This window comes from Cupressus sempervirens, chromosome 11 (genome assembly GCF_028749045.1).
Source record: "Cupressus sempervirens isolate cs-2001-9-10 chromosome 11, ASM2874904v1, whole genome shotgun sequence".
NCBI lineage: Eukaryota > Viridiplantae > Streptophyta > Pinopsida > Cupressales > Cupressaceae > Cupressus > Cupressus sempervirens.
The window spans coordinates 475,194,558-475,220,787 of record NC_143128.1 but is presented as its reverse complement, the minus strand read 5'-3'; the positions used below and the strand labels follow the sequence as shown (position 1 = coordinate 475,220,787).

Sequence of the window (26,230 nt, the reverse complement as noted above, 5' to 3'; positions counted from 1 at the left end):
AGCAATGTATGATTGGTGGCATCATAGTTTAGTTACTCAGGATCATGGCCTCATAACTTCATATGAGATTTTCAACTCCAAGCTAATTACTCATTTTGACAGGAAGGATATTGAAGTTTATTATAGCATTTGGCCTAGTTATGATAGAGTAGATTCTTAGATAACTTCATTGATTAGTTTCAATAGATTTTAGTGATGGTAATGGATATGATAGAACAACGTAAGGTGATGTCATTTATAGAAGGGCTGCAAGATAGATTTAGGGATTTGATTAAGGTCCTTAAACCAAACACCTTGGATGATGCGATTAAGATCACCCATGATTTGGATTCACTGTCTTCACTATTGCAGCCTTTGAAGAAACCCTATAAAGGGCCTATATCATCCCAAGGGAAAAAAAACCAGCAAAAACCAAATCCTCCCATACTGGATTTTGAGACACATAATGAATGTAGGAGGAAGAAATTGTGCTTCACTTATAGGCAACCTTGGACTCTTGATCACAGATGCCTTGGTAAAGGCAAGATTCACTATGTTGAGGTTCCTGCAGAAGATGAAGGAGAGTAGTAGGAATGTACTGATGTTGAGGACAACAAGGAGGAAGAGGTTGAGGAGTAACCCCTTAAAGATAAAAAGAAGAAAATCGCTACGGAACAACCTCTTGTTATAGCCACCCTTTCTAGTGATCCAACGTGTCATCCTTTCAAGGTGAAGGGTGTTGTTAGGGGACAATGCATTTTTTTCCTTTTGGATACAAGAGCATCCCATAATTTCATCAGCACACAGATGGTATCTAAGAGAGGGTTGCAGATAGTCAACATAGTTGAGTTTGAAGTGAAGGTAGCATGTGGGGAAGTTTTGAGTTGTACAGAGAAAGTATCTAGTCTTCAGACATAGTTTGATGATTATCTTTTAGAGACTGATTTTTATGTTATTGATTTGGATGGGTTGGATGCCATTCTAGGTAGACAGTGGTTAAGGACTCTCCATAGGTACACATTTGATCACAAGACACTGCAGTTTGAACTCTTATAGGGTGATCAATTTATTGTCCTAAAGGCCATACTAGATAGTGGACCCAGGTTGATAAAAACTTATAAGATGGAATCAATTTTGAGGCATGATGATATCGAGTGGGCAACATAGTGTTTCACCTCTTCTAAGGACACACAGGATACAAGGTAACAGTACCATTATGACATCTAGATGGTGCTTGACAAGCACATGAGGGTATTTGAGGATTTGCCTCTAGGTATTCCACTAGATAGAGGGTTTGAGCATATCATTAAGCTAGAGGAGGGTGCCAAACCTGTCATTACCACTCCTTATCATCATCCTAGGCACTACAAGGAAGAGATAAAGAAGATGATTAAGGAACTACTAGATATGGGACATATTAGGCCCAGTTCCAGTTCTTTTGCCTCTTTAGTGGTGTTGGTTGAGAAGGATGGCACCCTTTAGAGTGTATTGATTATTGTGGCCTTAATAAGAGAACCATTAAAAATAGGTATTAGATTCCCTGCATTGATGAGTTACTAGATGAGCTTCATCGAGTTGTTTACTTCTCGAAGATAGATCTTTGATCAGGATACCATTAGATACGAGTCTAAGAGGAGGATGTGCATAAGACAACTTTCAGATGCCACTACGGACACTATGAGTTTTTGGTGATGCCATTTGGGATCACTAATGCACCTGCTACTTTTTAGTCATGCATGAATCACATCCTTAAAAAGCAACTACAAAAGAGTGTGCTAGTTTTCTTTGATGATATATTGATCTTTAGCAAGACTTGGGAGGAATGTTTGCAGCACCTAGATGAGATCCTTAGCCTCATGGAATAACACTCTTTATTTGCAAAGGAGTCCAAGTGCAAATTTGGAATAATTGAGATTCTCTATTTGGGTCACGTGATTGGTGTAGAGGGAGTTAGGGCACATCAGGAAAAGATACAAGAAATCCTTGATTGGCCACCACTGAGAGATGTATCTGAGTTGCGGGGCTTCCTTGGCCTTTGTTCTTAACATAGGCGATTAGCCAAAGGTTTTTCCTAGGTAGCAGCCCCCCTTACCGATCTGACATGGAAAGGGGCATTTAGATGGACAGAGGATTGAAAGGTAGTCTTTGATAGACTAAAATAGGTGATGAGCATGTACCCAGTTCTGGCACTTCCTGATTTTTTTAGATCCTTTGTTTTGGAGTCTGATGCTTCAGGGAGCAGAATTGAGGCAATTTTGATGCAAGACTGTCATCCCATAGCTTTGAGAGAAGGAAATTTAGGGGCAACAAGCTATTATATTCTAAATATGATAAAGAGATGTTGGCCATAATGCATGCTTTAGCCAAGTTTAGACAATACTTGGTGGGAAGTAAATTTACAGTGAAGACTGATCATAATAGTTTACGTTACTTCCCAGAACAAAAGGAGTTGAATGAAAGATAACATAAATGGGTCAGCAAGGTCTAAGCATACTATTTTGACATTGAATATGTCAAAGGGAAAAAATAATATAGTTGTTGATGTACTTTCCCGAAGACCCCTAGTGATAGAGTGTTGTACATTTCTAAGATTTTAGCAGATTAGAGATCCCAGTTATTAGCTGAGTATTCTAAAAATACTCATGCATGTCAGATTATGGATGGTATACTTCAAGATGATAAGTACAAGGTAATGAATGATACTATATTATAAGAATAAAATCTACCTAGTACTAGAATCTAAACTTAAAAGGGACATTATGCACACTATACATGATGCACCTTCAGTGGGTCACCCATGTTTTCTTCAGAACCTACAGGAAGATTAGAGAGAGATTTCCATGGAAGGGGCTAAAAGATGATGTATTGCAGCATATTAGAGAGTGCCAAACTTGCTAGCAGAACAAGTTAGAACAAGGCTTTCCAGTAGGCTTACTTCAGCCTCTAATTATTCTAGCTTAAAAGTGAGAGAGTATCTCCATGGATGTTATCATAGGGTTGGCAAGGGTCCAGGGCAAAGATTGCATTTTTGTGGTGGTAGATAGATTGCTAAGTTTGCGCACTTCTTTGCTATTGTAGCAGACTAGTCATCCTCTCAAGTGGTTGAGTTGTTCTTTCAAGAGGTTTTTCATCTTCATGGATTGCCTCAGACTATCGTGAGTGATAGGACACCAGGTTTCTTAGTACCTTTCGGTAGGAGGTTTTTAGGTTGATAGGTACAAAGTTAACTCCCAGTACTAGCTATCAACAACAGACAGATGGTCAAATTGAAATAGTGAATAAATGGGTAGAAGGATATTTGAGAAGCTACATTGCAAGTCAACAAAGAGTTTAGGTTAAATGGTTTTATTTAGGGGAGTATTGATATAACTTGACATATTATATGTCTATTCAGATGACTCGTTTCTATGCTCTTTATGGATAAGAACCTCTCTCTTTCATTGATTTGGCTTTACAGGACAGTAGGACTCCCTTAGCCAAAGATTGGGTCTACAATCAACAAGATATTCTCAGATCTCTTAGAGATAATATTTAGCAGGTGTAGAACCAACATAAGTTATATGCTGATTGACATCATATAGAGTGGAGCTTCGAGATAGGTGACATGGTTTATCTTCATCTCTAGCCCTATAGACAGAGCTCCTTGAAGAAAAGTAGGTCAAAAAAACTTAAGCCCAAATTTTATGGACCTTATTGCATCACCAAGAGGGTTGGTGAGGTTTCTTACGAGTTGGATTTACCTAGTGATAGTTGAATTCACAATGTGTTTCACTTCTCATACCTTAGGAAGGTAGTTGGTCAATAGGTTGTACTATCAGAGGGCTTGCCTCCACTTGACGAGGAGTGTAGGTTTGTATTGGAGTCGGTAGAGGTGATTGAGGCCAAGGAAAAGAAGTTGTGAAACATATCTGGTTAGAGAGTATCTAATCCATTAGAAAGATTTACCGTATGAAGATGCCACTTGGGAAGGTGAGTCTATTTTATAGCATCCAACATTGAGATTGCTTGAGAAAAAGCAATCTCAAGAAGGGAGGATTGTCATGTCCCCTCTTTCGTGCTAGTTCTTTTGGTGCCTGGTTAATCTATCTCCACATCTGGATAGATTAAAGATATTTCCAGAAAGGATGCCTACCAGTCACAAGGGAAGATTTGTCTTAAGTTTGGCATTTATTGTATTAAAGTAATTTAATAAATTTACTTTATATTTTATTAAGACATTCACTTTATAAAGTGACTTAAGTGACTAAAGGACGAAATTGGTGTTTTATCCCACATCTCTTATTCCAACACTTTTTCCTCACTTTGAGGTTATAAAAAGAAGCCTCAATATTGGGAAAAGCACAACAAATATATGCATCTTTTAAAATATTAAATGGTTGCTTTAATGTGACTAGACATTTTTCTAAAGGACGAGACCCTTGAGGAAAGTGGTGAGACTAGATGAAAACCTAGTGGCTCACATTGTAATTACAGAGTTGAGGATTCAAAGTTAATGGACTGGGAGATTGATATGAAAGTTTATGGTAGCATACAAATCTAAAGTGACTGGCCAGCCAGAGTATTAGTTAGATTAGTAGAGGATGGTGAATAGAGAATACATTTTAGGGGAAGTCAAACCATTCTCGCTAAATGCAAGCATTGTTTTTAAATTTAGTACACAATAGTCATGTTTATTAGCATCAGGATTACATTCTCTATAGTGTAGTTTTGTTTTATATATCCATCATGGTAGCAAGGAATTGGAAGAGAGTATAGACGTGGGAGGATAGTGAATACCACAAATGGCAGTCTGTGAGCAACGTGTCCCATATACGACATTCTACTCAACTCCAAATGACATTTAGTGGAGGTAGCAGTCAGTCTTAAAGACATTGTTCAAAGTATTGGTGACAAGGCAAGTTCAGAATCGGGTGGGAAAGGATTTAAGTACAGTCAGGTATCATTATCGTCGACTTCTACCATTCCTGGGAGTTGACGTTGGTGTCATGAACTAAACCAAGGTAGAATAACTCTCAGCAAACCAACACTATGGCAAGTTTTGCAATACCAAGTTCCTCCAACCTTCCTAGCATATGATTAAACTATGAATATAATTAATGGTTGATGAACATGTGTTGGGAAATGTTTTCTAATAAGCATGATTGCTAAAAATTATATACATTTGTTGTGATCATGGACTCTATAGAATACAATAGTATCATTCTGTGAGATTATCATAGTACGTATAGGTTTGTAGCAATATGTGTTATTCCATTGGATTTAAGTTATTCACCAACAACATCTGAATGTCATAATCAGGACTATGTGCCAAGTGCTTGACTAAATTCCCTATAGCTAAGATTTAGATTTCTTTGATTAAACTAAGTCAAAATCATTACACACCTTCCATAGATTCCAAACCTAAGAGATCCTTTTGAACATCCTTATGCACCCACAACCTGCCAATAGCCATAGGGCCACAACTTTGGAGCATATTTAGCTAAAGCATCAACTACGAGGTTGGTTTCCTAAATAAAAACAATATTTTGAGACTGAGCCTCAATTAATATATGAATGATCTTTTGTCTAGGGATATTGTTTAACCCCCTTACATTCCATGATAGAATAATAATTTAAGGGGCTAGGAGAAATGGGAGTCAATGAGATTTAAAGACCCCAACTCAACTAATGTCCCCCCCATCATCTTGACCTTTTCTTGATTAGTCTTCTTATCACTCCTAGAGACCTTCTCTAAGGGTCCCTTTTTAAAAGGCTTCTTTGAAAGGCTTCTACGACAAGCCTAAGATAGGTAAGGCTTTGGTACCCTTTGCATTATTTGTCATCCCTTTATGAGAAAGGAGAGTGGAAACATAATTAACTAAATTCCTCAAGGCATGTGCCTCCCCAAGAACACAACAATCTTGATGCAAATGAGGAGCAATCAAAGCCAACTATCCACCCTATTGTTCTTCTAGTGGTTGGACTAGATTTCTTGAATCTTCAACCTGAGCTTCCTAATTAGCCCCACCACCAAACTAAAGTTCAATTGGAATGCCCTCCTCTTGAGCTAGCTCATGGAACCTATTAAAAGTGTCATCATTTTGTTTGTCCATTCAAGTTCTCTTCTTACCTTTTATCTTATTACAAGACTTCACATGAATAAATCCCTCCTTAGCTTCAAGGTCATTAGACATAGCGGCCTTACCCTTCTCATCCTAGGAAGTAGAGACAAAAGGGAAAGAAGGTCCAATGGGTAAAGATTTAATCCTGGGACACCTGTGCTATAAATGTCCATATTCATGATAGAGTTTGCATCTAAATGGCAAGGTCTCATAGTCAAACTATTGAATCTAAGATGAAGAGCCCAAGAATATTTCCATAGAGTTTAGTAATGGATTATTTAAATCAACCTCAATACACATGCATGCATAGGATATTACCTTGCAATCCTGAGTCTGTGTAGATGACCCAAGGAGTTTCTCAAGCAATAGCGAGATAAACTAAAGAATATCATCTCTCAAGAATTCCTACGAGACCATGGAAGGCACTCACACAGGAACTGAAGAGGGGATCTCTTCTATAGAGTTGAAGCCTATGTGTAAAGGCTTGATGAAAAGGCCCACTTGGTTAAAGAAGTAAGGACCTTCTTCAAACACCTTATTTCTAACTTTCATATTTGAGAAATAACTAGGAAATACATATTAGCTTCTAAGAGAGTCTCCATATCCCCCTTGGGGTTCTAGATCTGATGCATCCACAATTCCAACACCAGAAGGGAAAGGGGGAGGCCCAAAAACTTATAGATGACCACATGCTTGCCTGAGTATTCCACATCCTTTGAAACTTGTTCTCACTGGATGATGAAAATTGGTCAATCCTTTGATCTCTCCAAGCACCCATTCACTTTTTAAATATGGACCATTGCCTTAGAAGAAGCATTATCAACTCCATATTGCTAGTTACTAGTATTCCCTTTGGTATTGATTTGCACAGATGGAGAAGGGTCAACTATTTCGAAATCCTTAGACAAAGTTTTTGATGAGGGGATGCCCCTCTATCCCATGATTGACTAACACATAAATCCCATCTTTTGCAACAACTTATAGACTAGTTGCATGCACCATGCATGAACCAACCAACCACAACCTAAAAAGTGTTCATCCCTAGCCACCAAACAACACCCACAACTCCACTCACCCATATATGCCAGAGAGAAACCCTTGATCAAACACTCCCCAAAACTCTAAATGTAACCCAAAAAAGAAAATTTATGGTAGAAACCCAAGGAAATAGGCTAGGACATACCCTCCCTATGTTGGAAACTACAATTGGAACAATTGTTATGTTTTCATTGATGTCAAACCTCATTGGTAAGACATTTGCTAACAATGTAGGGTGTCATATCAGTTGATTGATGAAGATGATTTTAAAAGAGAAGATAATAAGATGATCTAGTGAAGTTGTCGAGTAAGGAAGAGTAAGTATGATGGAATTACAATGGGAACTTGATCAGTTAGTATTTGACAAGATAATGTGTTGTTTGATCATTGTATAAAGTGAAGAAGACAGATGACTTGAAGTGTAAACAATAAGTTGAGTAAAACACAAGCTTGACTAAGTGACTATCGGCAGTGGACCGACATCCCTCACAAGATTTGTGAAATGGCTTAACTGCCTCCTATGGTTCTATAACACTATTGGTTGTATCAGGCATTGAAAGGTCAATCTTTCCATGATGAGTGATGCTAGGAGGGGGATTGTTGGCAGTGGGCTAGTGTCCCTCACAAGATTTATGACATGGCGTAATTGTCTCTTATAGTTCTATAAGACTATTGGTTGTATCAAGCATTGACAAGTCGATCTTTTGATGCAATGGTAACCTTGTCCTTTCTAATAGTGACTGGTTACTAGGTCAATGAAGAAGTTGAACCAGAAGATTAAGGAATTTAAGTATTAGTTGAGAAAAATAATGTTAGTCGAGTGTTAGTAATGGTCAAGCAAGATGAAGAAAAAATTGTAGTATTGACCAAGCACAGTGAAGGTCGACTGAGCCAATGTAAGCTGAGTGAGACAGATCAGTAGAGACTGAGCTACATAGTGAGGACTGAGATGAAGAACATACCAATGAACGAGTGTTAGAAAATTAATAGATTGTGAAAAAATATATTTGAGGCTGACATAGTTGAATTTACAAATTGGTCAAAATGCATTAATGATAAGGATGATGAGATGGTATATGTAATGCATAAGTTGAGTTTTTTAAGTGATCTAAGGTGAGGATTTAAAGAGAAATTTCCAAAAGCTTTAAGAAAGGAGAAGAAGAACAAAATGATGGACATATTCAATGATATGATCAAACCATAAGATCTACAGTTATGTTTAAGTGGCAAAAGATCAAACCCATCTATTTAAGGAGGCATAAGAGATGTTTTATGTTACATTGCTAGTTGTTGGACTTGCAAATTTGTGGAGAACTTGTGAAGAACAAAGTTGTAGAGGAAAAGTGATAAGTTGATATAACAAGATTGCTTGACAAATTGCCAAGCAGATCAAAGATAGAGTGTGTGATGAAGTCTAGTCAATGAACTAGAAATGAGTTGAATGGAGATCTAAATTTGCAAAGTGAGTTGTACTTTATTAGATCAAACCTAGCTGTTAATTTCTAACCATTGTGGCAATAAAATCCTTTAATCAAGGTTGACCTAATAGTGATATTATAAATCCTTTAATCAACGTGACATTCTAATGGGATGTTTTAAGTGTTGATCTCTAAACCTATGTTGTTGATTAGTGTCCAAACACTTAGTCATTTACTAGGCAATATTACACAGTCACCACTAAGATTGAGTTATCTAGTAAAGGCCAAGCATACAAAGCTTATATTGAGCATGATAGTGAGTTTTGTGTATCCAATTGAGATCGAGCACATGTAGGCACTGAGCAATATAGTAGATATTGAGCACATTATCAAGTTATTGATTGTCGAGCAAGCAGGCATACATAAGCTGAGTGACAAAATGAAGAAGTCTACATGGCCAAGCGTTAGAGCATTCAAGTGCCAAGCATTTTAGTTTTGACATATAAGTTTGTAATGACACAAACACATATGTAAACCATTTTTGTTGAATTTTATATAACATTTAATATTTGTAGAGCTAGCTAGTGAGGTGATCACACATCATTTCAGAAGGTAATGATCCTTGGGCATGTAATCTAACCAATCTAAAAATGAGATAGAAACAACAAAAGATGATAAATTGTAAATCGTCAATCAAGACCTAGAACCTTCACAAAATATCTATTTAAGGAGGATTATAACCCTAAAATCATAATGAGTTAGAGAGAGGCATATCCCTTATGCAAGTATGAAGGAAAGAATGACTAAGTGTATGCATATGTGAAGAAGAGAAGACTAAGTTTGAAAGGAGATCAACCAGAGAGCAATAAGAGCAGTGAAGAACTGAACATAGTTATCAAATTAGGAGATTTGATTGGAGATATAGCAAAGAGGAGACTAAAGACCAACTTACATAAGAAACCAAGGGATAGGTACTGAATCAGTTATTGTTAATTGAGACAAGGTAAATATCTTAACATAGTGGTTTTCACAGACCTATGTAGACCTCATAACAAAGTCCTTACTTCATTGCAAGTGTAAAATCGTTTAACAAGGTGAGACCTAATAGTCTCTAAAGATTTTAACAGGGCATACCCCTCACAGGGTAGATCATATCTTATGATCAAACATTGTAACCCTAATAGGTTAACTTTCTTGTTGCAAAAATGAAGATTTGTCGATTTCATCCCCACCCTAGTTTTACCTTCGCATTGAAGTGTTTCTGGGTTACCAAATCACTGTGTTGTTTGTTGAAATCTTTCATGGATGTGATGTATTTCATTTATGTTTCAACATTATAGTTTTAATGTTAGATCTATTATATGAGATGCATTAGGTGTGAATTCATAAAATTGGTTTAGAAGTCAAAAGTATGAGATCCTAATTGGCTCCCCCCCTCTTAGTATCTTATTTGTAATTAACTCATTCCAACACTAAGGACCTCTAACAAGGCCACTCCTAATAGGTGATTAAATCCTTCAATAGGGTCACACCTAACAACATGTTTTGTAACCTTTAATAGGGTTGGCTCTTAATTGAGCTCACTTCAAAGGATTGAAAAGTGGTAGCATGTTACTTGGTGGTTTTTCACAAATTGGGTTTCCACGTTAAATCCTAGTTTCATACTTGTGTGAATGTTGTTTTCATGATGCATGCTATTTATTGTTATATATTTTTCTTATTTGGCATATACTAAACATAAAGCTAGTGATGAGATGAATAAGTTGAATTACTGATGAGTTGTTATATTGGTCAAGTGGATTTATGAGATTGATTAAGTTGTTTGAAGTTGTTAAAAGTTGAATTGGCACATATGGACCTGAGGATAACTGATTCATGCCCCACCCCTCTTAGTTATTCTAATAATTCTAACACTCTAGACAAGTGAAGACACAATGCCCAATCCATTTGTAGCCATCATAATTTATAACTCTAATTCAAACCACACTTGGAATTTGAGATTTTTTAATGAAATTTTGATCATTTTAATGTCATCTTAAATCACCATTATTTTTTAGTAAAGCTTTGTAAAACTCAAACAACTTTGTATTAGGAGGGACCCATGTTGAACAAATTTAAAATAGATAATCGAGAACAATCTAGATTAGGCATTGCTTTGGACTAGGAATAGCTTATTCATGATCGGTTCTATACAAAATGAAGATTTTAAGTGGTTGAATCAAATCATGTATTTATTTTTAATGAATGGATAATTATGAATTAGTATATAAGAAAAATATTTATATTTAATTCATAACTTTAAAAAAATAAATTTTCATTTCATGTAGAAAAAATGATGTAAATAATTAATTTTAAAGAGTAGAATTGGTAAAATTAAAAATCACTTTTTAAATTAAATTTTTTTATTATGATTAAAATTGCAATATTTTTTCTTCTTCTTTATGTAATAAATAGTTACCAAGTGATTATCCCAAAAAATGTTTAAAAGAAAAATAAAATAAATCTATCTTAAATCAGACCTAGAATTTCACCTCACCCATACTTCTTGTGTATTTTTTCTATGATGGACCCATACTTGTCTTATGTGTATTTTTTCTATGATGGTTTGGTCATTTAATGTCATCTTAAACCTTTGAATCTTTGTGGATGCAAATCTTGATTACACTAATCACCATTGTTTTTTAGTAAAGCTTTGTGAAACTTAGATACATCTGTAACAGGAAGGACCCATGTTGGATAAACTTAAAGATAATCAAGAACAATCTAGATTAGGCATTGATTTGGTCTAAGATGGTAGCTTATTCATGATTGTTCCCACACAAAAGAGAAGATTTTTAAGTCATTGAGTCAAATTACTAAAATTTAAGTGTAATAATATTTTGTTTTTTAATGAATAGATAATTATAATTATGAATGGGTTTGCAATCAAAGTGAGTTTAATTGTACTAGGATGGGTGAACTCTAGGGAAGTCCCAATGTTTCACCTTTGTGAGCATCACCTAAATCTAGTGAGTGAAATGTTTCATATTCATTCTCATGAGAGATGGGTTCTTGTGAATCACTACTCACCAAAAATGGGTCAATGACTCTATTGTGACTCAAAACCTACACAATTGAATCTTGATTGCTATATTACACTTTGACTTTTTCATAGAAAATATATCCTACTTATATCAAAAGAGATAGAGATGAAGATGGATGTAGAGGAGAGGAACCTCTAGAGAAGAAAGGGATAGAAAAACAAAAATGAGAAAAGGATAGATAGAGACGGTAGATCAAATATATAGAGAGGAGACATAATGGAATAATGAGAGGAGAGCTAGAATGATGAAGATACAAATAAAAAGTGATATTTAAATAGAGGCAGAGAGAGGCATATACGGATATAGAAATATGGAGTGACACACAGAAAGTGCAAGATATATTCTTTTTACCCTCATATGTTATCTTCTTAAATGTTTATTCAAAAGTTGTTGATCCCACATATACTATTCCAAAGTATTGATCTATTAGATATTGCTCACTCTAAAACATAACACTAGTTTAACATTGGAGATGCAAATTTTTTTTTTAATATTTTTGTAAATTGTTTTAACTATTAGCTTAAAAACACTTAACTTAGAATAATTTATAACTATTAATGTAATAAATAAATAAATAAAATACATCTACCAATGCACCTTCTTTCAAATTTCATATTTTGTGTTCCCCACATCTTGCACATAGGCATTGTACACTAAAGTGTGATTGCTTGTGATTGACAAATAAACTAGCACTTGTACCATAGAGGTGCAAGGGAATAACCAATAAACAATTTTGTATATGTTTTAACTTAACTACCTATATGCCCAATTGCGTAAAATTGAGAAAATTATTAAAGTAATTCCTACTGCATGAATCATTTCCCTAATCAAAGAGCTTTCTTGGCTCCTATAGTCATGGCATGAAAAATAGAGTTTCCCAATAGATAGGCTACTCTGCCACAAATTCTTGTCATCGTAGATGAATCGAAGAACTCAAGAAACAAGAAAAGGAAAGGTATCTCAACTTGCTTGACTGGTGAAAATTCTAGGGAAAACCACCATGCACTATCTTGATTCATAAATTTATAGGGAGCATCAAGTCCATTCTCCTTCATTGTGACATTAAAGGATGCCTCCAAGACAAATCCTTCTTATGTCCCTTGCCATTTGTTATGGATGTATTGATGCAAGAGTGATTTTCCTTTTAAAGCTTCATCACTCTTTACTTTGTTCATAGGAAACCTGATGATTGGAAGTGACAAACTATCAGGTTCAAAAGAATTAATTTAGAGCATAACGCCAAGTGTCCTTTCATGTTTTTTAGTTTCCCACTTGATGGTTTAATATTTTGATAACTGATGAGTGAACCCTTCCCACATGTTGCTATCCAATATGGGACATAGAACCCCCCTTCATCCCAAAGGAGGTACACAAAATATTTTGATGACCAACTACAAGAATCTCTCCACATGATTGCAAACTTATAGATGTAATAAGAAGAGAAATTCAGAGTAAGACTGCTTAAATTTTGTAGGAAATAATTCTTATCGAAGTTAGCTCAAATAAACCAAGTGTTTATCACAATATACGTTTGATATCAATCATAGAGATGCTAATGAAACATTTTGCATACAAAGTCAATACATTTGGATCAAAAGGTTCAAAAAGTAAGGAAAGTAAAGGTAGTACACCCCAAAAACCAACCATCCATGCAATAATTACTTACACAAACTAAATTCAAAACAATTGCAAGATTCTTCAACATAAGTAAATAGTATATATCCAAGTTTAACACAAGTAATTTTTTGGTTTACTTATTAAAAATTATTACAATCTAAAACACAAGTATATATTACTAGGTGCCAAGTTGTCTTTGACAAAATATTTTGGGTCTATTTGGGTAGTTGCATCCACAAACATCAACGGTGGATCCAACAAGTGGTTCACTAAAGGGCCTTGAAATACAAACTCACAAATCTTAAATATCAATGTTTGTAGTAGTTGTTCCATTTTAACAATAATCAGTCTATTGAATGGACAATTGATACTTAACACTACAAAATAAACAACTACCAAAATACTAACAATTAAAAATCCAATTTGAACTTCATTCATACAAATATGTTAAATACCTTTCAGTATGTGAGTCTTGACCCTATATTTATAGATAGAAGTTCAACACATGATAAGATTTTTACATAATTTTTAGGAAAATTTAAAATAATAAAAAATAAATGATTTATTGTTTTATTTATTATTTTGGAGATTTACGTGTCTTATATTATTTATTCTAAATTTTTATATTTTTATTTAATAAAATAGATAGTAAAATTTGATTATTTTAATCATTTAAAAAAGATAATTAAAAAAAATTGCAAAAATTATAATAAAAAAATATAAATTATCAATTAATACAAATCTGTTTTATTTCATTTTGTAGAAATTTAGATATCTTATTATTATTCATTTTAATTTTGATATTTTTATTGAATTAAAATTCTTTCTTTTGATTATTTTATTTATTAACAAATAAAGGAAAAATGTATATTGAGAAAATATTTATTTAATTTTTAATATAAAAAATGTTAAATTTAAGTTTGTTTAAATTAATTAAATATATGATAGTTATTTTTTTATGAAAATAAAATATTAAAAAAATTGTTCATATAAAAAGTAATCTTAAATTTAGCATATAAAGTTTTTCAAATATTATTATAATTTTTTTTAAATGTAAAGATATTATTATTATATTTATATTTTTAATTTATTTTATTCATTCAAGGATATTAATTTAATTAGAATGAGGTTTTTCTTTGTAATTATAATATTTTACAATTTTAATACTTTATTTGATTAATGCATATCTTTTTTATACCAAAAATATAAATTTTAAGTTTTATACAATTACTTTTATCTATTATATTATTATTTTATACAATATTATTGTTTATTTTAATTTTATGATTAATAAAAAAGATAATGTTAAAAATGACAACATACATTTTCTATTAATGAAATTTTCATGGAAGATTTTTTAATTAATTAAATAGACGATATTTAATTTTTATGATAATACAAATATTTTTTTAAAAAATAATTTTTGATTTAAAAAAAATCTTAACTTTAGTATACTAAGTTGTTTAAATTAATTAAATAGATGATAGTTATTTTTTATAAGAATTAAAATTTAAAGAAAGTATCTATTTAATTCTTAATATAAAAAATAATCTTAAATTTACCATTTAAAGTTTTAAAGATATTATTAATTTAAAAAAAATGTTATCATTGCATATATATATATATATATATATAAAATTTAATTCTTAATATAAAAAATAATCTTAAATTTACCATTTAAAGTTTTAAAGCTATTATTAATAAAAAAAAAAATGTTATCATTGCATATATATATATATATCTATATATATATATATATACTCAAGGATATTATTGTTTTTAATTAATAAAAAAATTGTAATAGTTTTTAATAATAAAGTAGCCAAAACAAGTGCGCTGGCCCTTACAAAAGACAAACTAGTCAACAACCAAAGATTAGCAACAAAACAAAAATTACCCTCTACTAGTGCTTATCAAAACAAAAACATCATTTGAAGGAGCATAATAATAAAGTCTACTAGTCATCCTACTAAGATTGCTTGGAACAATACTACATAAAAAGAAAGAGCTTTTAAACATAGGCATAACAACCTTTAAACTGACTAAGTCCTTAAACTAGCAAACCATTAAACACAAAACCAAAGAGTACCAGGCTCTAATTGGGCTTATTCTCATCCTTCCCTTTAAGGAAGATGTTGGCCCAATCTTCTGCCAAGAAATCAAACAACATTCTAGAGTCCTCGTGAGTCAAATCCTCCTCCTAGTTATCCTTCAACAGGTGCAGTGTAGTGGCCGCCGCATGTCACCTTAATGGTGAACTTAGACAAGAGTTTGACTTTTTCCTCCAGAGCCTGCATCCTCTCTCTCAGATCTTTAACCTCTAATTTATGGATCTCCTCAGAAACCTCCAACTTACCACTCAAATTACCCTCCACCATGTCCATGTCATTATCCTACAAAATCGGAGGGTTAGCAATAATCTTTTCTTTAGGTATCACCTTGGCTGGAGAAGACACTATCACAGGGGAGGGGGCTCTTTCCACAGTTTCTGGGAATTGGTCCTGCGTAAGGTCCACTCTACCCATGGTAACAAAAGCGAAGACATGGGTCATCTCTTTGCTTTCCTTAGCCTCACTTGAGCCTACATAGAAGAGTCCAAAATTTCCACCTCCTTTTCCTCTTGATTTCCCAAGCCATAGTTCAACGTCTTCTATTACACTCTCTATTTGGGATGGGCTGTCTCTTCAGAATTTGAACCCTCCTCCTGCAAGGTAGTGGGCATCATCTTCTTTTTGGCATTAGATTTCACAATTCTACTAGACCTTCGCCTTCTATCTCTAACCTCATCATCCGAGTCCTCGAGCTCCTTCTCCTCCCCTTTCTCCATTTTCTCTTTATTACCATGGGGGAAATCTTCCTTTCCTAAAGAGACGCACTAGGTGAAGGTTAAGGGGTAGGGGCTCTAGGGCTGGTAATTCTCAGGGGGATGTGGTGGGGGTAGGGGTTATGCAGAGTCGAGATATCTACCTCCACAATTCTAGGGGGTAACAAGGTCAGATGGAATTGGTAAAGATGAAACATCAACCCCTAGTGGAGGATTGTATAATTAACCCCCTTTTTCATCTTTTCCTTAACATAAGGAACAATACCAACTGATTCATGTAACAAGAAGAAAGGAATAGAAATATAATCATGATGGTGGAAATGAGTTAGGAGGGGAAAATGATAGTAGTAGCAAACACCATATCTCCCTTCCAGTGTCAAATATTTCATCAACATCAAACAAACTTCATTCCATGGCTCTGGGAGCTTTTCGTGCAGAAACCCTTCACAACGGCAGATGGATTGTTCACCCTCCTGAAAAAAGTGATTCAGGCTAGCTTCATCTACAACCCTAGTCACTTTTTGCCATTTTCTCCCTTTCATTGCAAGGCCTATCGCCAAAGAAATAATTTCCTCAGAAACCTGAAACGCAATACCATTAACTGTCACCTTTCTATCATCCTAGGAATTCACAAATTGCTTAGAACAACTCTCATTAAAACCATTCAGTGCCTCCATGAACAAAAGCAATCCCCCCTCCTTAAGCATGTACTAGGTTAGGGGTTAACGGGCACTATCCTCAATCATCGAAGGCTCAATACATAATAGATCTCCCGCCATTGTAGCTACCTCCACCACAATTCTTGCTCCTTTCAAAGCTAGACCAGAGGAAAATTTAAAAAACATAGTCACACTTATGCGAAACATAAAAGCCTTTACTGTCATGAATACCCGTGTCACAAAATTTTAATAGTTATTTTAATTAACTAAAAAATAATTTTATTTTTAGTTTTATTGTTAAAAGAATAAGAAAAAATAAACCTGTTATATTATAATTTATCAAAAAAACATACATGTTTTTTTTACCTAAAAAACATAATTTTTAGATTTATACAATTAATTTTATCTATTTTGCTATTATTTTATTCTTTATTTTAATTTTTAAATTGATTAATAAAATATATAATTAATAATATTTATTTTACTCATTACATAAAATAGTTTTTCAAATAAAATTTAAAATATATAATATTTATATCATTTTTTCATAGTGTGCAATTCCACATTAAAGGACTAATTATAAAAGTTTATGAAATAAGATGTTTGAAAGATTTCATAGAGTCTTCTTAGTTTAATACAACATTCTTATTGGCTGAGTATCAAATAGGCTTGGCTTGAAGGGAAAATGGACATGTGTGCATTTGTCATGTATTAATTCAATTTTTGGCTGGGTAAAATGGATATTTGTAAATCATATTCACATGGTCTTGGAATAGAAATAGAAAATTTAGAATATGCTTTCTATTTTCTGTTTGGTTCATCAATGAAATAGGATCAGGAATACATATTTGTATTTTACCTTCAAAATGAACTTATACCCATTCCCAAAAAATAATAATTATTGTAATAGTCATTCCTATTCCTAATATGACATTCCTTTGCTCCATTCCTATGCCTGCAACCAAACAGACCTAATAGAGAAAGGAAGAACAGTTACACAACCAGTTGAGGAAGAATCTTCAGCGGTTCCGGTTCCTTGACAGATCATAGCAGGGCGTGAAGGACTGGGAATCTGTGTTTAGTCTGGCATACAACAATAGCAAACATTGTGAGATCCGAGCCATGATACTCCTGTGTAGCTAGGTACGCAATAGAAGTATCTCTGTAATCTGTAATTGAGGAACATTCAATATATCATCTATCGTTTTGATCCATAACGGATCAGAGGTCTGTTTGACAAAATTCCTACGGAACAGTGTGAATCAGATTGCGTCAAGGAAATTACAGCTTCCATTGCTTCTTGCACATGAAACTGCAGTAGCTAAACGAAGAGACTTAAATCTTCATATAATCAGGGGCCCAGGCAAGCTAAGCAGTGCTACGTATTCCTGGAAATTGCATTCTGGTTAATGCAATTTGGTATTGCGAACAGCCTGCAACACAAACAATTTCTTCCACTGAAAAAAAATCAGTGTTGTTATGATAGCAAATACCCAAATTTTAACCTTTGCCTTGATGAAACTAGCCGGGAACCAGTAGTAGAAGCAACCGCAGGTACATGCTACAACAAATGCGGTTGCTGTTTTCAATGACAATCAAGGAATCTCACAGTGGTTGTATCTGTTAATATTGGAACGATAGTTGGGCCAGATTTGGGGTAGTTGATGTGTTCATAGCAGCACTCTGGAGAATTAAATTCGGATCTTTACAATCAGAAGCTCATGTATTAACATTGGACAAATCCAAGGAGAATTTTATCATATGCTTGCATTTTTCCTGACCAATTGGGATTTAAACTGTTGTCATACAATAATGAAAATGACGGCATTTTATGGACGACAACCACCATCCAATTCCATGAGAACAACAATGTGAGGGCCTAGTCCTTGAAGGTTGAGTGGAGGGTTTGACGTCGTGAAAGTTGTGCGCTGGCACAATTGTTTTAGGGAATAGGCAGAAATCACAGGATTGAGCACTCGATACCCATAACTTGTGACTACGATATTTCCTTTAGCGCTCACTTTGAATCATTCTGGGCCTCGTCAGGAATCGCAGATTGAAAAAAGGTAAAATTCCTTTGGTGATATTGCTAAAAGTCAAGTTTTAACACAGCTGCCAATCTCAAAATGTTATTCGGAATACGAGTGAAATATATCCACTAACGTCGTAATACTAGGCTCAGCATGTCTATAACATGCATGCGTTTACATTCATGGCCAGCTTCACGCTACACATATATTCACGCCGGGGAAAGAGCGCGACAAAAAGGCTTCAATAAGCCTGCTTATTTCAGGAGGTCTTCAGTTCAAACCGTCCCCAGAGCAACAGTATGTTTTTATTTTCCTTTATTCTTGTTGAATGAAAAGTCTGTTCCTTTCACGCAAATAATGTTAATGAACAGGCATAAATTCTATTTTTGTTCGGGGTGAATGCTTCTGAATTATGTTCTTTTTCTTCTTTCTATGATTGAGCCATTCTCATTCTTCTTAAAATTTAAAGCGTAGAGATATGATGTGTCCTGATCTTTTAGAAACACATAAAAATTTCCAGAGATGATTTCAGTCTTGATATTTCCATCTTTCAATGTCTCTCAAATTCTCAATTCTGTATTCTGCCAAATATGTTGAGTTTTTGAGTTTGAACTGGGAGGCTTAATTTTCAATAGCATGCTAGTTGCTGAGAAAGATCAATTCTCACTGTCAAGCCATATTAGCTACTAGATTTACGCAGAAATATTCTCAATAAAGCCCTACTAAACATGACTTTTTGAGTTTGAGCTACTAAGGTCCAATTGTCTTTAGCAAGTCCTATCAGCTGATTAGATCAATTCTCCATACCAAACTGCATTAGGTACTGTTGAGCGGTCGTTTTGTACGATGCCAACAACAAAAATCCTTACGATTTCTCTTGAAAAGCTGATCAAATTAACCAACTCTAAGGTTTCAGATGGTTGTTTTTTGATCCGCTGCGTAGCTCAAGTGAAGATAAATGTGAATCTTCACAAAGAGGCCTTTGCTGGTATTTTTAAATCTGAAAAAACTTCTACACAAACTGATATATTTTTTGTATTTTCAGATTTATTAATGAATGCAAGTTCTAATCATGCAACTATAAGAATTCCTATTTTAACTGCGTGTTCAAAAACAAATAATAGAGTTAGGATGACAAGAAATTACTGAAAATCAAATTCCTAATGGACTTAAGTCAAAGCAACAATGCTTCTGTGCATTAAATCTTCAAAACGATCAAGTAAGAAGATCAATGGAATTAGGAGCAGCGCATCCTCAACTCCACTGATGCAATTGTCAAAGGAAATTAGTAGAAATCGAGAGATGTTTCATAATTCATGAAATCATGTAGCCATGAGAAGTGCGTGCACATGTGACAAATTGTGATGCAAAAACTTGAAGGTGATCCTTTCTCCAATTCGTCACAACAGAGGAATTTGTTAGCAAATGACAAGCACCAAAACTAATAGGTGGCACAAGCATAAAAACACGATAAAACCATTGGCTCCACTGCTATTCACAAACATAAATTCTCAAAGGAAATGCACATTCCAACAAGAAACACTACGCACAGAATGAGAACACCAATAGCATACTTTATTGCATCAAATGTTGGCCTTAAATACATGTTACATCTTTGTGTTTATAGGAAACCCCATCCTTTATGCAATTTTTGGTTCTAGGGCTTCTTCCTTGCAAAATTCATGCAAAAAACACTAATTTTAAGCAAATAATGTACAGATAGATTCCTAACTGGGTGCTAAGTAGGTCTACATTTTTTATTTTATTAATTACATGGTGCATGGACCTTTACATGGCTCAAAAACTCCTAAAGAAGAAGATAAGAAGAGAGAAGACTTAGGATGATTTGGGAGTCTTTGACACTTCTTTAGATGCGAGCTTGAGTTTCATTGTGAGTCTCTACTAGTTAAATTGCTAGCAAAACACATTTTCGGTGCATGAAATGCTCAAAAAAGGGAACTGACACTTAACTATCGGTGCCACTGCAACTTATCCAAAATTGTCAGCGCACTTGTGCAACTTTAGAGGTGACAGAACCAAAATTGGAAAAAATTGTGTAAGTATCAAAATTATAATTTCCAACATCTGGATTTTCTAGCCCTTCTACTAAAATGATGTCTGGATGTGTCACTTTAAACTTTTGGATAATAGTGGTAATCTCTTGAGTATCTAGCAAGTCTAGAGACTCATATTTAGTCCTTACTTCCTGGCGATATTCACTGACCTCTTGCCTAATTTTTGCAAAATATTCCAGGTGGGAGTCTAACTCTTTTAATGGCTCCTTTGCTTCAACGGTGCTCGGAACTGCTGTACAACTACTTCAGTTGAGCATAGTTGTGACCTAGAGTTGTCTCCAAAAATATCCAAGCTGGCAATGTTGTAATATTTGTCTGCTTCCAAAAATTGATCTAGGGTCCTTTTCTTCATATCCTGAATATCTTCATATACCCCGATCATAACCCTATTACTAGCCACTATCTTTTCTATCCAATCATCTATTTTATCTAATTCCTCTGCTGAATATACATCTAACAACATCTGGTACCTTTGACCCTTGATGGTCTTCAATGCTTCCAAGTCCCTGGTCTAAGTGGCTACTTCGCCCATCAACCCAAAATCTTGCTGAACCACTATAACCAACCTATCAACATTCTTCTGGGTATTGAGCAACAGGTTCATGTTTGCCTCAATTATCTGTACACCTCTATCCTGAAAACTGTGACTCCATCTCTTACATGCGTCCAAAAATGAATCTCTCTATGTTGAGGCTGGAGTTCATTTTTTGAGGGCAGGCGCTAAGGTAACCTCAGGATGATCAAGGTCAATGGGATTACTATCTCCTCTACATACTCCCTCAATGATCATTTTGTTTCCTCAACATCAAAATTTCTGCCTCATCCTAGTCCAAGTGCTGGAACACTTGCTTCAGGTCCATGGTAGTCAAAACTTTGGCCGTATCTCTGGTGGCCTTCCCCAATATCACTTCTTTCATTTGGTAATCCTTAGGGGCGATGTATTCTATATCTGCATGGGGAGGAGGAATAGCAATATGTGCCATTAAATCATTGTTTTGGTTCTTAATAATGAAGGCTAGTTGCTTAGGATCACCCTGGATGGGTGCCAGTGCCCTTACTGCCTTCGTCACCTCCAATCCTTCTTCCTCGTTATACTCCACATGCCTCCTTTGATGAGTTAAAACTTCTCGTTTCAACCATGCTAGAGTAGTACCCGTAGGAGACATATACTGGCCCAATGACGAGGTTGTCTCTGAAGCTGGCCCTTTTCCATTATCACTCCTCTTTTGGGTCTTCTCTACTCTCGGTGGCTCCACTACTGGGGTAATCATTATGGTTCTCGGAGGAGAGGATCCCGATTCTTCCACGGGTGGCGTCTGTTCCCTTTCTTTGGCAATTTGCTCTTCTTCTAAGACTTCATCTGTGTGTAGCTGGACATATTCTTCCACCTCTACTGTCTAGCTTTCAGGCTCTGTGATCGGAGGGGGTAATGTAGTGGTCTCCTATTCTGGCAGAGGAGGCGGAGATAGTGGGTCCCCTGGAGGTGGAGGAGGTATGTCCAATGGCCCTTGTGGGAGTGGAGGCAGTTGATTCCAATTCCCATGCAATGATTCCCTATACGGAGTATCCTTAATTACCCCTCCCTCCAAATGAGTCTTTGTGGGCATAAAATCAAACTTTGAAAGGTCAAACAGATTCGATCCATCCCCCTTCATAGACTTGGTCCATCCTTCCACCTCCTTATCAATGAACTCTTCAACCTGAATTGGTTGTTCTTGAATAGACAGGGTGCCTGGGTCAGACTCCTCTCCTCTTCAGTGGCCCTTGTTGACTGAGTCCTCTTGTTTAGAGTGAGATATTCAATCTCTTCCTCCTGTTCTTTGCCTCATGCCTCGGGTATGGTTTCTAGAATTTGGGGTGAAGGGGTGCTTTTCTTCTTCAATTCTCTCTTCTTTACCCCTACCACCATTGTTTCAGTCCTGGCTTTCTTTGGCATTGATAGGGATGCTTCTGTTTGTGCTAGGGCCTCTTCAGGCTGAGCCCCTTCTTCCTCAGTAGCCTTTCTCTTCTTCTTCCCCTTTACTTTGTCGCTGCAGAAGTATGCCACTTCTCACTCGTGCTTGTACACGGTCTCTGGCCTAACCAGGGACTTCTCCTGGTATGTAGGAATTGTGTTCTTAGTCCCTTTACCCTTCTTGGGCCTTGTAGGTGCTTGTAAGGTTGGCCCATTAGGCACTGGCTCCAAGTAGAAAGGCTTCTTAATCTAGTCTATTGTAAGTTGGATGACATACATTGCCCAATGTTGGATGTCATCGTTCTCCTCTCAGCCAATCTCTGCATTCATTATGGGCCGCTTGAAGATTTTTTCCCTGATGTAGAGTGGGTCCAATACGTCAAAGTTGTCCTTATTCCACACCTTTAGGGGTATACTCAAATTGAGTACCCTTTCTGCAAGTTTTAGACTAATCCTACAATAGTTCCTGATATGAACATCATAGTCATCTACGCAGTTCATCTAATGATCTTCGATGGCCACATCGAGTATGAACTCCCTTCCCACAAGATGCTAGACCATCCCAATGTTGTTAAAGTAGGGGCGATGCACTAGATAATCATCTAAGGGGTATTGGTTCCATTCAATTTCATAGGTTGCAATGTCTTGCTTTTGCTTCACCTCGAAAGCTCCAATGATGATTGGCCACACCATGTCTTCTTGTGCCGCTTCTGCACTCTGTAATAGGCCGAAGCCAACTGTCTAGAAATCTCTAGTAATATCAATCTATCCGAAGGATAGAGAGGAAGCTTCTTAGGGCTCAAGAAGGTCCCAACTAACCAGGTGTACGTGAATGTATTGAATTGGATGAAGTATGCCCCCACCTTCGTTATTCTGGAGGCCACTTCCAGAGATATCCTCTTCACATAATCTCCTTCTAGGAACCAAATTATGGCCAAAACAAAGGCATTGTTTACTATTCTGTATTCTGGATTGCTATTTGGGAGCTTCTTTTGTACCAGCTGGGGATACACTACGTACGACCATGCATTAGGATCTTGCATGCTTCCCCTCTTCACCAATCCAGGATGGTTGTTCGTTTTGCCAACAAGTAGACCACATTGGAGGTCATGTAAAATCAAGGATCTAACTTCACTGATATGAGTTGCTCATTCAGAGAGTTGCCGATAATGGTGCCCCAATCAATTTGGAGGCCTCTCTTCTTGATAGTCTCTATAAAGTGGACTATCCACATCTCCAAGTGTCCTGCCGTGGGGAGCCCATGACTTTGGTTAGAAGGACTATGTAGTAGCCAATGTCATCTATCATATAACCATGAGTCATGTCTTCTGTTAGGAGGGAGCCTAGCGAGAAGGTATTTCTCTTGCACCAAGTCTTTGGCTTCTCTCTTGTGCTCCCTGTACCACCGATCTACTATATCATAAGTTATCTTCCAATATTGATCTGTGGAAAACCTTGTGAATGTTATCTGGGCTGATGTCCTAGACGATTTCCTCAGTAATGCTTCTTGCTACCTTCTCTTCCAGCACATAGCAGTGAGCCAACACCATAATCAGCTCAGAGGATTGTATAGACACAGGTTGTGATGTTGCATTCACCAACCCGCTTAGAATGAATGATGAGATCATCTCCGATCTCTCCACGACTTCTTGTATAGGACCAAGAATGCATTCCAGTCTATGTGTCCCAAAACTGTGTCGTGGATTTTTGAGTGCTTAATGAATCGAGACTTCTTTGCGCACCTTGAAACTTGAACATCATTGGCTTGGGTGTAATCTTTGCCGCCATGGAGGATGATGAAGATGCCATCTTAATTTGCACAACAGACAAATGTCAACATACCCTTATTGAAAGATCTAAAAGACGCTTAATAACTAAGTTGGACTGGCAAAAAACTGACAAAAGCAAGTTGAGAAGGATGAAACTGGCAGAAAATTGAATTTGGCACACTAGGTGCACTTGCACACGGTGTGCTTAGTGCACCGACTGGGTTTATGTGAAAGTTGGTGCAATTGCGCACTTGTTTTTGGCAAGAGTGGGTCGGTGTTTTGCGCCGAATGCACAGTTGCACACATGCGTGCACCTACATGACATGCATAGCTATAGATGTCTTGACTGGGGGAGGTCGATGTGTGGTTGGCACAGATGGTGCACCATGCTCACCCTCAAGGGTGCGCAAGATGCGCTAAACCCTTACCTTGGTGCTTGGAGTCAGAGGTAGCACAAGTTTTAAGGTGCGAATGTGTGATGCTTTGGAGTCACTAAGTGCAAGTGAGTGCTTAATGGGGGGGAGACTTATTTATAGGCATACAAAGCTCAAAGGCGTGCACCTAGCGCATCATTGAGGGCTTACAAGGTCCGCTAGTGGGCCTGTTTGCTCAAAGGGGGAATGCCTAATATGGTGCACCTTGCGCACCTTGTAGAGGTGCATAGGGGCACCTAGTGCGCATGTGCGCTATTTTGGCCCTTAGTGGAAAATTAGTCTCCCAACCTCTTGATCCTTGAATGACATTGATCAACCAGACTTGTAACCTAGAACTACAGGGGGGTTTGATCTCCGAGGTGCCTAGAGAGGTGCCCTAATCTGGAGAGTGGATTCCCCTGTCCTAAAAAGCAATAAGGGGGGTCCCCATTTTCGAGCCGAAAATGGGGCGCGTTGTGAAGCCACTACAAATAATCCCGACGAAAGGATGAAATGACAAAGGCATTTCTCTATCAGCAAGCAGTCTTCAAACGTGCATCAAGTTTGGACTTGATTCCAAGTGTCATAAGAGGTCATTCGAAAACTTCGATTCACCTTCGACCTTCAGGCTCAATGTGTGTTTTTAGTGTCTAAATTCTATCGACTTTCTTGAGCGCTTGGCAACACAGGCGTTCAATAGTTTCTGAACAACCCTTCGTTGACTGGCAAGAGCTCCAAGAGTTTCCCATAAGTAGACCTTCAATCACTATTGACTAGATGCGAAAATCCGTTCAGAGGGCTCACATCTTTTCTTGCATTTTGGCTTTCGTAGGTTTCTTGTCAACTTCGAAGAACTCGCATGTTTCCACTTGATTCTTCTTTGAAATTTGATTTTGTTTCAGCAAGGTAGTGATTAGACGGTGCTAACCTTTACTGACCTACTTTGTTTGTTGATGGGGCCCTTTTGTGACACCATTTCTCCTTTTGTTGTTTTTTTTATGTCCTCTTGATTGCGCTTAGATTGTGTAGCCGAGAGGTGGTGTTTAATCTTTCTTGGACCTCGTCTTTTGATGTCTCCTGCGTTACTCTTTTAGTGAACTTTTGGGGAATTCGCACGTTAACAAGTGATCTTGGTATGGCCATGGAAAAAACCTTTACTCAAACTAGAAAGTTCTAAACTGGACTTAGCCACTGCCTACCCAAGTTATGAGCAACTCAGTCAGTGGTTTCCTTATATGAATCATCAATGTTGAGAGCCATCAGCCTAGTG

At 36.3% G+C, this 26,230-nt stretch overlaps 1 protein-coding gene across 3 annotated transcripts in view; it reads left to right on the top strand.

The window, feature by feature from the left end:
• The first annotated feature begins 17,576 nt into the window (after window positions 1-17,576).
• The window catches only part of PYR4 (pyrimidin 4), a 64,736-nt gene continuing 56,082 nt past the window's right edge, over window positions 17,577-26,230 (top strand). Inside the window, exons 1-2 of one of the 3 annotated variants that reach the window (XM_089808616.1) lie at window positions 17,577-18,785; window positions 18,940-19,046. Coding sequence is in view for 2 of the 3 variants with exons in the window: in XM_089808614.1 (XP_089664740.1) it covers window positions 18,903-19,046 (144 nt within the window). In the remaining variant the exon portion in view is untranslated. Of the gene's footprint in view, window positions 18,786-18,895; window positions 19,047-26,230 lie in introns of all 3 variants that reach the window. The other 2 variants (XM_089808614.1, XM_089808615.1) reach the window with 2 other exon arrangements.